The 14,052-nt window shown below is 38.4% G+C and overlaps 1 protein-coding gene across 5 annotated transcripts in view; it reads left to right on the top strand.

Annotated features, from left to right (window-relative positions):
* The window catches only part of ptprea (protein tyrosine phosphatase receptor type Ea), a 68,912-nt gene that overhangs the window by 33,446 nt on the left and 21,414 nt on the right, over positions 1 to 14,052 (top strand). For 2 of the 5 annotated variants that reach the window (XM_033984734.2, XM_055229333.1), the window contains exons 2-6: positions 1,752 to 1,823; positions 3,920 to 4,016; positions 5,112 to 5,185; positions 6,978 to 7,022; positions 9,437 to 9,573. In XM_033984734.2, the coding sequence (XP_033840625.1) occupies positions 1,757 to 1,823; positions 3,920 to 4,016; positions 5,112 to 5,185; positions 6,978 to 7,022; positions 9,437 to 9,573 (420 nt within the window). In that variant the 5' untranslated portion in view covers positions 1,752 to 1,756. Of the gene's footprint in view, positions 1 to 1,751; positions 1,824 to 3,919; positions 4,017 to 4,837; positions 4,988 to 5,111; positions 5,186 to 6,977; positions 7,023 to 9,436; positions 9,574 to 14,052 lie in introns of those variants that run through there. The other 3 variants (XM_033984735.2, XM_055229334.1, XM_033984736.2) reach the window with 3 other exon arrangements.

Here is a 14,052-nt window from a genome sequence, read left to right as displayed (position 1 = left end):
TTTAACGTTAATTTTATGATGATTATTTGTGATTATTTATGTTTCGATTAGTTGTATTGTGATTTTAATGTTTTTTTTATTCTGTTAAGCACTTTGAATTACCTTTTGTGCAAATTGTGCTATACAAATAAACTTGCGTTGCCTTTAAAAGAACAGCATTTACACATATGCGCTGTAACTATGACAACGCTATCAACCAGATTAAGAGTTTTTTTCTTACACCAGGGAAAACCTAATATTTGTTTTACTCAAACACTGATATGATCTCTGTAGTCACCAAGATAATATTTGAACAAGCGCTGATAAGTAAATGCAGTAGCAAAGCAATATAAAAAAAAACCCAAAAAAACTACCTCTCCCCTTCAAAACAGCCGTCACATTTTTCTCAATGGACCGACCGCTGCAGCCTGGTTGAGTAGCTCCTCCCTGTGGCGGGTTGGGGCGTTACACTCGTGCCTTCTCTCTGGGGCAAATGAATGACCAGGATATGAGTGTGTTGTCCCATTGTGTGTGAATGAACTTTGCACTGCGGCACATTCCTTAAGGTGGGCGTTATTAATGGAGGAGAAATCTGCTTTAGATCAGGGGTTCTCAAACTGTGGGACCAGGACCAGCGGAGGTACCCAAGTCTTTGTTTAGTACTAGTTTTCCTTTAGTTTCCCTAGGTTTAGTTCTATTGGTTTTCTCCACATCTCACCTCCTGTCCTGACTCACCACAAATATTCCGCAGTGCTGCTTTAAAGTTTTTGTCCCAGTTCAAAACTGGTTTAGTTCTTGTTGTTTTATATTGTAATTTGAATATCTGTCTTTGTCTGAAAAGCACTTTGAGTTACTTTGTGAACATATTTTGCAAAACTGGTCTAGATATGATTGTTATAATTTAGTCCTGGTTTAGTCCTGGTTTAGTCCAGGTTTAGTCCTGCTTTAGTCCTGGTTTAGTCCTGGTTTAGTCCAATTTAGTCTTGATTAAATGCAATTTGTTTGGAAATGTGAACCCAGTCTTAATTTAGACCCATTTAGAGAGTCTGATCTGATCAGTTTTGTCCTGGTTTGGTCCTGGTTTGGTTCTGGTTTATTCCTGGCTCCTATGTAGTTTACCGTTAGTTTAGCCTTGGTTTGGACCTGGTTTAAATTCTACAGGTCTATTTTAGGCCAATCTGACCTAGACCTAGTTCAGTTTGTCTTAGTCCTGGTTTAGTCCTGGTTTAGTGCTGGTCAAGTACTAGTTTAGTTCTGGTTTAGTCCTGGATTAGTCCCGGTTTAGTCCTAGTTTAGTAGTTGTTTAGTCATGGTGTAGCTCTGGTTTATTCCTGGATTAGTCCTGGTTTACTTGTGGTCTAATCCTGGTTTAGTCCCGGTTTAGTCTTGTTTTAGTCCTGGTTTAGTGCAGGTTTAGTCTCAGTTCAGTCCCAGTTTATTCCCAATTTAATCCTGGTTTATTCCTGGCTTCCACATAGTTTACTCTTGATTTAGCCCTGGTTTAGTCCTAGTTTAGATCCTACGGTCTTATCTTAGATTTGTTGTAGACCTGGTTCTGTTTTAGCCCAGATTTAGTCCTGGTTTAGTCCTGGTTCAGTCCTGGTTTAGTCCATTTCTACTGCATTCATTAAGCCCTAACCTGACGCTGACATCATGCTGCTATTTTCCCACTGTTCCCGTGTTCCAGTGTTCCCATATTCCCATGCTTTTTTGCTTATGGACATGTCTGACCCGAAATCTAATCTCCGGCTTTTTATTTTGTTTTTCCACAGTTACAATGGTTCTGTTTCTGGTTGGAGCCACAATACCATCCAATAACTCCACCAATGGGAACAACACACAAGGTAAGAGCCCGGGACATGTGAGTCTGAGACAGGCCTCATTATGTGTCTGTACAACAATCCCATTGTCATCACTTAGGTTGAGTTCACATGGCATCATAACTAGAATACTCCAATCCCTATAAAATGGAGCTGGAGCTGGTCAGAAGTCTATGGTGGAATTTGTTGTTTAACTGTTACGCTGCGGATTTGTTCATCTGTTGTATAGTTAAAGATTCTATATCACGCAAAACTGACTCTTGTAGCTTTAATCCATGTTCTAATGCTGTTCCCTCCTCAAAAACATACCTGGAGTTGTGTTTTGTTTCATTCACACATGTTTGAGTAACACTTTATTATTAGTCTGTCTACATCTCCAAAGCTCAAAATGCTCTGTTCCACCTTGTGATGTCATGAAGTGGTAGTTTTCAAGTTAACAGCTCCTTTTACCTTTAGTTCTGTTGAGATTGGCAATACCAGGGCTGAAATCATCCAAATGATTCTAGTGAAGGTGTGTGGAGTTTAAAAACACAGTGGAGCACTTCCTGTATCACCACTTGATGACATCACAAGGTGGAACAGAGTGTTTTCAGTTTGAGAGAAGAACTTGACAGGCTAAATGTGCAGGGTTTGTGTGTTAAACATGTGTGAATGAAATAAAAAAACACAACTCCGGGTCTATTTGTGATGAGGAAACAACATTTTCACATAGATCAGAAAAAGTGTAATATGGGCCCTTTAATGTTTCTGTAATCACGGGGCCTGTCCACATAAAATAAAAACTGGCATAAAGTTCAACATCTTCTTAGTATAAATAAACAAATGTGTTTTGTTTTTTTAATAATAATTTCAGAATAATTTCCACTGTTCTATGTGTCCACAAGCTTCCAGTTAATACGAGTCCCCAAACTGTTGCCATAGTAATCAACAACTAAATATTTTATCTTTTTGAATGGTCAAAAGTCCTCAAAATGTCGTCTATAAACAGGAATCTGAAGCCCATGAATAGTATTTGTATTATTAGTGTCCTTTGTTTTACCTTCAAACAAAATCCCCTTTTCGATGCACTTGAAGATGCACTCCTTGCGCCCTCTACTGGCTTGGAGATATTTCCTAGACACGCACATTATTATAAGCTTTTCTGCACAAAACGCTAATGCTAAAAATAATGCTGTAGGTTTTGTATGGGATCTTATAAACTTACTGACCCCATAGAAAAAAATGTCATATTGTGGAGTTAATGACTAGGTGGCTATCTTTGTTTCTTTCTATGATTACGTCAGAAAAGCTGATGTTATCTGCGTTGACATAATCGTGCTAGACACACGCAGGCCTCTAGTTGGCACTGCACCAGCTCAGGCTATGCCCACATTCATGCGGGTAAATGGTAGGATTTCCTTTTCCATTTCTTTAAATAGAGCAGACTGGATATGAGAGACCGTAGGTGTGTTTCAGGGTTATTCTTGCGCGTTTTTCTCTCCGTGTCTGTCGCTAGTTTTCATATTTTAGAACTGATGATGTCATACTTCCAGATGGGGGCGCAAGTGAGTGTTACGTCACCTGTAGCGTTCAGCTCCAGTCAAATAGCGGTTATAGCGGCGGATTTGGTGCCGAGTTCCACATTTGGGATCCTGACCGCGAGTATCATAGCAACCAAAGAGCCAATCCGGAGCCTCGTTGTTGAAGCTAACGCCCCTTCCCGCCCGCACTACTTAGAAACGTGTTGCTAACGCTAGCGGGAGTGACCTCGGGGAAAGAAGGCGCCTGATTTGTCCGTTATTAATGTTTATATCTTGATTTATGACATCAGGTACCAGATATATTTGATTTTGAGTCATATCTGGGGGCACAAATAGGTCAAGTTTAAGTTTATGAAATTTCAAACAAAATCCAGTTCTTACAATCAGTTCCTTTTTATCTGGATGACAGCAGCATATCTCAAAACTCCTGTGACGAAACTTAAAATGCTTCAGAAATAGAAACGCACACATATTGTCTTGTACAGTCTCCCTGGTCCTGCCTTGTCCTCTCTGGTCTTTGCCCCTTGCTCAGGCGTTACGTCCGCTCTTCCTGCTTCTGTTTCGCCCTCTGACCCTTCGGTTTGTGGTTCTTTTCCTCAGGACAGACCGCCTCCCCGAGCCCCCACATCCTCCCCACGGTCCTGGTGCTGTCTCTGCTGCTCCTCATCATCGCTCTGCTCGCCTGGTACTGCCTCAGGTAAACGGAACCAGAACGTGGACCAAACGAACAAGAAATGGACTTGTGCAGCTTTTAATACAAAAAACAAGTGAAGACAGTAGAAAAGTATATATATATTTGCACAAATATTTCTTTATAGGTGGCAGGGGTAGGAATGCAGATTGAACCACTTATTTTTTGGATTAGTTGGTGGTTCAATACTTCTTACAGTTGTGTCCTTGAGCAAAACATATCACTTACCTTGCCTCCATCTTACTTTACTATCACTTTTACACAAAATATTACACAAAACTGACTCTTTTGAGCTTTAAGTCATGTTCTAAAGCTGTTACCTCCTCACAAACATACCTGGAGTTGCGTTTTGTTTCATTCACACACGTTTGAGTAACATCTCCAAAGCTCAAAACGCTCTGTTCCACCTTGTGATGTCATAAAGTGGTAGTTTTCAAGCTAACGGCTACATTTTTTTTTACCTTTAGTTCAGTAAAGATTGACAATTCCAGGGTTGAAATTATCCAAATGATTCTCGTGAAGGCATATGGAGTTTAAAAACACAGTGGAGCACTTCCTGTATCACCCCATGACATCACAATTTGGCTTTAAAATTCAACAGCTTAATTTTTTTCTGTATAAAACCCAAAGTGAACAATAAGTACTGGTTCAAAAACATACTGTAAATGTTCCTCATAACGCCCAGACTTTCACTGCACTTCATATTGTGAGTGGTTTTGGATCAGAGCCAGGCCAAAGTGGGAGGAGCCGTGGGTGACAGGCACTTCCTCATTTAGTCAGGGTGGGCGGAGTCTGTCCAGGAAGCTGCTGTGGCTCACACCCTTCTCACATGCGTCTGTACATGCAAAGAGTACACAGACCCAATCACTGACTGGAGGAAGATTATCCACAAAACTTTAACTAAACAATTTGGAGCTGAGCGTTGTTTTTGGGACTTTATAGCTAATGAAAAGGAGCACTTTTTCTAGTTTCAGATGGTATGAATTTTAACTTGAAATTTTACCTCAAATCTTAACCATTTTTTAAGATATTTTTTCACGTTTTACCTTCAATTTTGCTTGTTTCTGTGTAATTAAACGGGTGTGTTTTCATTTTGCTTAGGTTAAAAAACCAGAGGAAAGCAGTCGTCACAGCAGTTGACAAAAAGATTCCAAATGGCATCTTGGAAGAACAGGGTAAGTTTTGATTTGATTTAAACCAAACTTTATATAATTTACTGTGAAAAGTTAATATTTTTAAAGTTGTAGATAGAGTACATATAGTATAGAGTTAAGGCATGAGAAAACTGATGTAAACTGGAGGAGGAGGAGGAGGAGAACATCAATTTTTGTGGTTCTAGCTGACTTCCTGTGTTATTTGAATATAGTTCGATCTAAGTAAGCTCGCTAACGTGTATTTCAGGTCGTGCTAGCAGCAACTTGTCTGTTTTGGTGTCAGTGTGTTGAGTTGAGTTTCTTAATATTGCTTCAGACAAGTTTAACCTCTTCCACGTCTCAGATCATCGTTTTTAGTCTGGTTAAGTTAAAGCTGAAATCTCAGACTTGGTTACATCTGAAAAAGGATGTGTCATCTAAAATGCATGTTGTTTTTTGAGAGATTTGTGATTCTTTTACTGCGTTTTTGACAGTTTGAGATAAGACACAAGATGAATATACAGCCAAAATGGTCCGCTCCCGTTTACCTCGTTTATAATTAAAGTTTATTTGTACAGCACAATTGGTAAGTGCTTCACAGACTAAGAAAAACATTAAAATCACAATACAAAAATTCAAAATAATAGATTCTTTACCATTATGAGGTTATAATTTCACAGCTCACTGAACCACACACTCACCCTGAAGTGAAAATTGCAAATGTGACTTCTCTCTCCTAAGTAGTTTCTATTTTAGATCATAGACTGTATATATAAATTGACATAGCTAACCTGCTAGCCGTCGCGTTACAATTGGAGCGCGCTTCCCACTACATCGACTCTGGCTCCAATCTTCTTTCTATTGAAAAACCACTTACTGCTAAATCAGCGGTGCAGGTGGGAACGTTACCTCCAACAGCCTGGCTCCTGATTGGCTCTTTGGTTGCTATGATACTGGCAGTCGGAATTCCAAATATGCAACTCAGCTCCAGATTCGCCGCTATAACTGTTCTAGCCTCGATGAAATACGAAGTACGCAGACTTTAGTACTGTCCTGTATTTTAATATTACAAATTACATACAGCGTTTGATAACATGTCTTGTCTAAAATACTCTTACATATTCCCAAAAAACAGTACACAGTGTAGTACGGCACATTTACAGATACAGTTTTTCAGGTTCTTTCAGCTAAGTACTAAATTATAGCCAGAGATTGGTAGAGTAGCCAACTGTGTACTCAAGTAAAAATACCACTTCAAAATAATACTTAAGTGAAGTGGTGGAGCATAACAGTAAAAGTGGTAAAGTACTGTTCATAAATACAAAAGTATTTTTTATTATCGTGTGAGACCTGTTGAAAAGTCTGAGGGTTTATTTTTAACATGTTTATAATTTGAGCAAAACAAAAATATTCAAATAAAAACAAATAAAAAAAAGTTTGATTTAGTTGTTTCTGTTGAACAAAATTCAACTCAAATCACCACATTTGAAGCTTCATAAGACTCAAAACCTGCATGAAATACTTTTACTTTTTACTCTTTAAGTACTTTGATACTTTTACTTAAGTAGGTTTTTTCATGTGATACGTTTACTAGAATTTATTTATTTTTGCTCTGGTATCTGTACTTTTACTTAAGTAACAAAATTGAGTACTTGTTCCACCACTGCTCAAGTAGAAGTAAAAAGTATTTGTCAAAGAAACCTCCACAGAAAACCGCCTCATTTGATTTGCAGCAGTTGATGAGATAACGTAGATTTGGAAACTTCAAATGAACAGACCCGTACATTAGATTATTTGTGTACTCGTTGTAATTCCTCCATGTATTTTGTTGTAGATTTGGGATACAGTACTGAGTCCGTTTGCACCAGTTTACCCCCAGGTCTGGTATATACGCGCTGATGGTACAGGGGCCTGGACATACTAACAAATGCAATGTGTTTTTCCAATGGTTTGCAAAATGGTGGACTAACAAACAACCCAGTCTTCTGAATCTGTATCCATGGCAACGAGCTCGGGAATGTGCATAATGTTGACGTTTGCTAACATTTGGGGAAACGATTTTGGTTTCTTTGTTCATTCTAGTTGGCGAGACATTCACAAACACGTATTTCTGAACTTGGTTGTTAGCTAGTTAGCAGTTGGCTCAATGCACAGTAGCACTCTAGCTAGCTCACTGCGTCTCAAAGCTAACAGTCACTTTTATTAAAACCAGAAAACATAAAATAAACAACCAAATTAATTCTAATAAAGACTACACGATTATTTTTATATATGGGATACGTCAGTTTGTGGTGGTGTTTTAATATTTATTGCGCTTCAAAATTAGCATTAGCGTTAGCATTGAGACAAACATGTTTCTTTCAGTTTATTTGTGTAGCGTTTAACGTGTCTTTAAATATTTGTGAATATTAGCGCGATTCGGCAAAAACCTCATAAAGACAGGAAGTATTGCAAGTAGACAGGAAGTAGTGACGCTAACAGTGAGGAAGAGGGCGCTACTGTGCATTAGAGGCTTTACTGATTTTGAATATATTGACAACTATTTACTATTGCAGCAACTACGGTATTGCTAATTATTGTATGATGACGTATTGGTATATTGATTATATAAGTAATGTTTAAAAAAAAGGAAAAAAACAACACAAAAATGCAATTAATGAAAAGTTAATGTTAGTAACCTGCTTTAGAACTATATTCATTTGACCGACCCATCTTAAATCATTATTACAGACATATATAATGTGGCGACATCGTCTGAAACGCAACGCAGCTATATTTCTTAGACGACTACAATATTTTGGCGTAATTCAAAATGGCCGACATCGCTCAAAATGGGATAATATTATGAGTTTTTGAAGTGATGTTATGTTTTTGTGATAATAATGACTGGATACAGACCTGAAGGACTGGGTTCAGAGCGGTTTTATTGTGTTTGCAGTGGGTGAGTTCTTGTTTTACTAATCCCTGGTGATCTCTGGAGATTTTTGTGGAAATATTGAAATTTGAAATGCCAAGATTCAAACTAACATTTTTATCTGTAAAAATTAAGGCTTCCACACTCACCATCAAAAAATCAGGACTTAACTGGGACTAAACACGAAACCAAACCAGAGCTAGACCAGGGTTAAACCAGGACTGGACTAAAGCAGAGCAACAACACAGTTAAACTGGGACCAAACCAGGACCAAACCAGGGCCAAACCAGGGCCAAACCAGGACTAAACCAGGACTAAACCAGGGCCAATCCAGGACCAAACCAGGACTAAACCAGGGCCAAACCAGGACCAAACCAGGACTAAACCAGGACTAAACCAGGACTAAACCAGGACTAAACCAGGACTAAACCAGGACTAAACCAGGACCAAACCAGGACCAAACCAGGACCAAACCAGGACTAAACCAGGACTAAACCAGGACTAAACCAGGACTAAACCAGGGCCAAACCAGGAACAAACCAGGACTAAACCAGGACTAAACCAGGACTAAACCAGGACTAAACCAGGACCAAACCAGGACCAAACCAGGACTAAACCATGGCCAAACCAGGGCCAAACCAGGACCAAACCAGGACCAAACCAGGGCCAAACCAGGGCCAAACCAGAACCAAACCAGGACTAAACCAGGACTAAACCAGGACTAAACCAGGACTAAACCAGGACTAAACCAGGACTAAACCAGGGCCAAACCAGGGCCAAACCAGAACCAAACCAGGACTAAACCAGGACTAAACCAGGACTAAACCAGGACCAAACCAGGACCAAACCAGGACTAAACCAGGACTAAACCAGGACTAAACCAGGACTAAACCAGAACTAGACCAAGACTAGACGAGGACTAGACCAGGACATAACTGAGACTAAACAAGGGCTAGACCAGTGGTAAACCAGGAGAAACCCAGGAACAATACCAGTACTGGTCCAGGTCTAAACCAGGACTAGACCAAGACTAGACCAGATTAGACCAAGCCTAAACACGAGCCAAAGCAGTACTAGTCCAGACCTAGACCTGGGCCAAATCTTGACCAAACCATGACTAAACCTGAACTAAATGTGGACTATAAAAGGACCAAACCAGATCTACATCGAGACGAAACTGGGGCCAAAAAAACTAGACCGCTACTGAACCCAGATTAGACCAGAACTAAGCTAGAACAGGAAGACCAGGTCTAGACCACGACTAAACCGGCCTCAAAGTGCCACCGCAACCTTAGACTGACTCTTCAACCAGATCCAATCCAGTTTTTACCTCATCAACTTTACTAACAATTATATTCCTATGAATTCTCCCCACACAGAGCAGCAGACTGTGGTTCTCCTGCCCAGATCCCCCTCAGCTTCCAAAACGTACTTCCCAATCCCACTGGACCACCTGGAAGAGGAATACCGGATACGATCGGCCGATGATGGAAAACTCTTCAGGGAGGAGTACAATGTAAGTATACATATATCAGCAGGTGGTTTTGAAGTACTATTTACTCCAACTGTGTAATTACAAAGTTCTGAGTCGATGTAAGTAACCCAGTATTTTGTCTGATCCTCTGTACCAGATCTGTTATTAAAAGTGTGCTAAGGTACAGCTGAAATGAGGTAATATGTATTTGATAATCTGATAATAGACAGTGGTGGAAGGTAACGAAGTACTTATGCTACTTAAAGGTCCTACATTACACAAAATTAACTCTTATGAGCTTTAAGTCATGTTCTAATGTTGTTATTTCCTCAAAAACAGACCTGGAGTTGTGTTTTGTTTCATTCACATGTTTGAGTCACACTTTATTATTAGTCTGTCTACATCTCCAAAGCTCAAAACGCTCTGTTCCACCTTGTGATGTCATGAAGTGGTAGTTTTCAAGCTAACGGCTCCTTTTGCATTTAATTCAGTAGAAATGGGCAATTCCAGGGCAGAAATGAACCAGATGATTCTGGTGAAGGTGTATGGAGTTTAAAAACACAGTGGAGCACTTCCTGGATTACCACATGATGACATCACAAGGTGGAACAGAGTGTTTTCAGTTTGAGAGAAGTACTCTGTGAAAATATACAGGGTTTGTGTGTTAAACATGTGTGAATGAAACAAAACACAACTCCAGGTCTGTTTGTGATGAGGAAACAACATTAGAACAGATCAGAAACAGTGTAATATGGGAACTTTAAGGACATTTTAATGCAGATACTTTTTTACTTTTACTTCACTACATTTGAGAGCAGTATCTGTACTTTCTACTCAACTACATTTTTGGACAGGACTGAAAAGTAAAAAGTACTTTTCATATGATTTGAGGGGTTATTTTTACTATGTTTTTTGGTAACATCGTGACTAAAGTTTTCAAGTTCAAACTTAAAGTAAATGCTTTGCCCAATGGCACGATGACAGAATGAACTTGAGAGGAAGTGAAAACTGACTGGTAGCTGTCAAAGCCTAATTATAGATGGATAACTATGATAACTGTGTACTTTGTGAATAGGTGTTTGTGACATCACCAGCTCAATCACCATCTGTCCCGCTCTCTTCTGTTATTTCTATATAAATTTACGTAACAAAACTCAGAAGTAAAAACTGGTACCTGACGCCTTACTTTTTATAATAATTACCAGTATGTTTGCAAGACGTCTTAGTTTTTATAATATTTAAGTCTCACCAAGGCTGTTTTATTATCGGAGCCTTTCATGATATCACAAACTTGGTACCGTGATAAAACTTGGAATTTATTACATAGAAGTAGCAGTAACTTAATGTGGTACAGTGACTAATTTACGATCAGCTTCTACCTCAACGCCAGTGTATATAAGTTTGATGCAGGACTTCAGTATTCTGTGCCTCAAACCTGTTTTTTTGAGGGTTAATTTAAACAATAATCAGTTTATGTATCATCTGTAACAGGCAATACTAAGGCCACTGTGATGGAGGCCCTGTCAGTACAGTGTGGGTGTAGATCAGTATTTCCAAAGAAATGTTAAATGTTGTTTATTTCTGACCACATGTGTCTGCTGTGGACTTTGCATAACTAATGTATCTGCAAATGGTTTAAATGTTTTATTAGTTACTGTTGTTAATTGCAGTATTAAAGGATATTGTTATTGGTTCATAATTTCAATATGATCAGCATTACAACTATGCTAAGTGGAAATTATTATTGTTATTAATTCATTTAAACATTTATTAAAATATATGTTCATTAAAAAATAAAAATAAATAAATAAAAAATACAAAGTAGTAGCAGTAGCAGGAACTTGAAAATCGTACTTAATCGTTTATTCTTACATTTTTTTTATTTAACAGTGGCTAATGCTAACGCTATTACACAATCACCTCTTGCTACCATGAAGCTAGCTCATAACAAGACTAAGACTAGACCAGAACTACACAAAACCAGGTCTAGACCACGACTAAACCGGGATAAATATTGTTCTTACATTGTGTTCTCTTTCAGTCTAATATTAGCATGTCGCTAATGCTAACCCTATTACACAATATCACCTCTTATGTAACTCATGATAAAACTATATGAGAGAAGTGGAATTTATTACATAGTAGTAGTAGCAGTAGCAGGAACTTGAAAATGGTACTTGTTTAAATATGTTTTTTTTTTAAAGTATTGTTACATTTTCTTACAGTGGCTAATTATATCACCACTTGGTAATAGTAGCAGTAACTTGAAAATGGTACTTGTTTAAGTATTTGTGTAAGTTAATCAATAATAAAATGTAAGAATAATACTGGCTAATGCTGACGCTATTACACAATTATATTACCTCTTGCTACCATGAAGCTAGCTTGTTACAAGACTAAGACTAGATCAGAACTAAACCAGGACTACAAGAGAAAACCAGGTCTAGCTCATGACTAAACCGGGATAAATATTGTTCTTGGATTTTGTTCTCTTTCAATCTAATCTTGGCATGTCGCTAATGCTAACCGTATTACACAATTATATCACCTCTTATACAACGCATGATAAAACTATATGGGAGAAGAGGAATTTATTACATAGTAGTAGCAGTAGCAGGAACTTGAAAATAGTACTTGTTTAAATATTTAAGTTTTTCAATAATAAAATGTAACAAGAATGAATGCTAAGAATGCTAACCCTATTACAGGCTAATGCTAACCCTATTACACAATTATATCACCTCTTGGTACCATGAAGTTAGACCAGAACAAAACTAAGACTAAACCCAAACTAAACCAGGACTACAAGAAGAGAAAACCAGGTCTAGACCATGACTAAACTAAGTATAAATCTTACATTTTATTTCCTGGCAGTAGCTAACGCTAATGCTAACCCTGTTCTACAGTTTTGTCTGCTCTTTTTATCGTCTCACACCTTTATCTGAGCCATAACCATGATTCATGTGTATTTTCATGTCTTGTCACCAAGTCAGTGACCTATGACCCCCAACCCACACACAACACGTGCACACAACACACACATACACCTACACACAACACGTACACACAACACGCCTTCAAAAGTACCTTATGTTATTTAAGTTTATGAATGAGGATCTGGCCAAAGTGACTCAGGGTGAGGTAGAGTGTGATTTGAGTGAGAGGAGGAAGTCAGAGCCTATGGGCTGTTTACTGTCACTGGTGCAGAGGAAGTGCCCACAGTCATAATCCAGAACATACACACATATACACAGATATTCAGATATATATATAAACATATATACACACAGAACACACAGAGTACACACAGAGTACACACAGAGTACACACAGAGTACACACAGAGTACACACAGAGTACACACAGACATACACACAGAGTACACACAGACATACACACGGACATACACACGGACATACACACAGAGTACACACAGAGTACACACAGAGTACACACAGAGTACACACAGAGTACACACAGACATACACACGGACATACACACGGACATACACACAGAGTACACACAGAGTACACACAGAGTACACACAGAGTACACACAGAGTACACACAGAGTACACACAGACATACACACGGACATACACACGGACATACACACGGACTACACACAGAGTACACACAGAGTACACACAGATATACAAACAGATATACAAACAGATATACAAACAGATATACAAACAGATATACAAACAGAGTACACATAGATACACACACATCAACAGATATACATGCAGAATACACAGATATACACACATGTATACACGCAGGTATACACACAGTACACACAGATACACAGAGATACACACAGATATACACATAGATGTATACAGATATACACAGAGTACACTCAGATATACACTCAGATATACACTCAGATATACACTCAGATATACACACAGATATACACACAGATATACACACAGATATACACACAGATGTACACACAGATATACACACAGATATACACACAGATATACACACAGATATACACACAGAGTACAAACTATAGCCCTGTGTGAGCTGTGTATAATGACGTCTGCCATATAAAAATCAAGGACTTTATGGTTTTGGTGCACACTGCAAAGTTCCTATACTGCACCAGTAATAGTAGTTGTAGCAGGAGGAGTCGTTGTAGTAGTAGTAGTAGTAGTAGTAGTAGTAGTAGTAGTAGTAGTAGTAGTAGTAGTAGTAGTAGTAGTAGTAGTAGTAGTAGTAGTAGTAGTAGTAGTAGTAGTAGTAGTAGTAGTAGTAGTAGTAGTAGTAGTAGTAGTAGTAGTAGTAGTAGTAGTAGTAGTAGTAGTAGGAGTTATAGATGTAGTAGTTATAGAAAGATTAATAAAATCTAGAACACATTTGTGGTAACTCTGCCTAATGCAACTTAGTATCCCATGATCTGTTTGTTATAGTAGTTGTAGTAGTGGTAGTTGTAGTTGTAGTAATGGCAGTAGTGGTAGTAGTAGCTCTGACCTGCCGTGTTGTTCTGTAGTATAAATAAACATGTAAT

Source organism: Periophthalmus magnuspinnatus, chromosome 19, assembly GCF_009829125.3.
Source record: "Periophthalmus magnuspinnatus isolate fPerMag1 chromosome 19, fPerMag1.2.pri, whole genome shotgun sequence".
In the NCBI taxonomy this organism is placed as follows: domain Eukaryota; kingdom Metazoa; phylum Chordata; class Actinopteri; order Gobiiformes; family Gobiidae; genus Periophthalmus; species Periophthalmus magnuspinnatus.
Note: the sequence above shows the minus strand (reverse complement) of the source record. Positions and strands in the feature narration are given on the sequence as shown.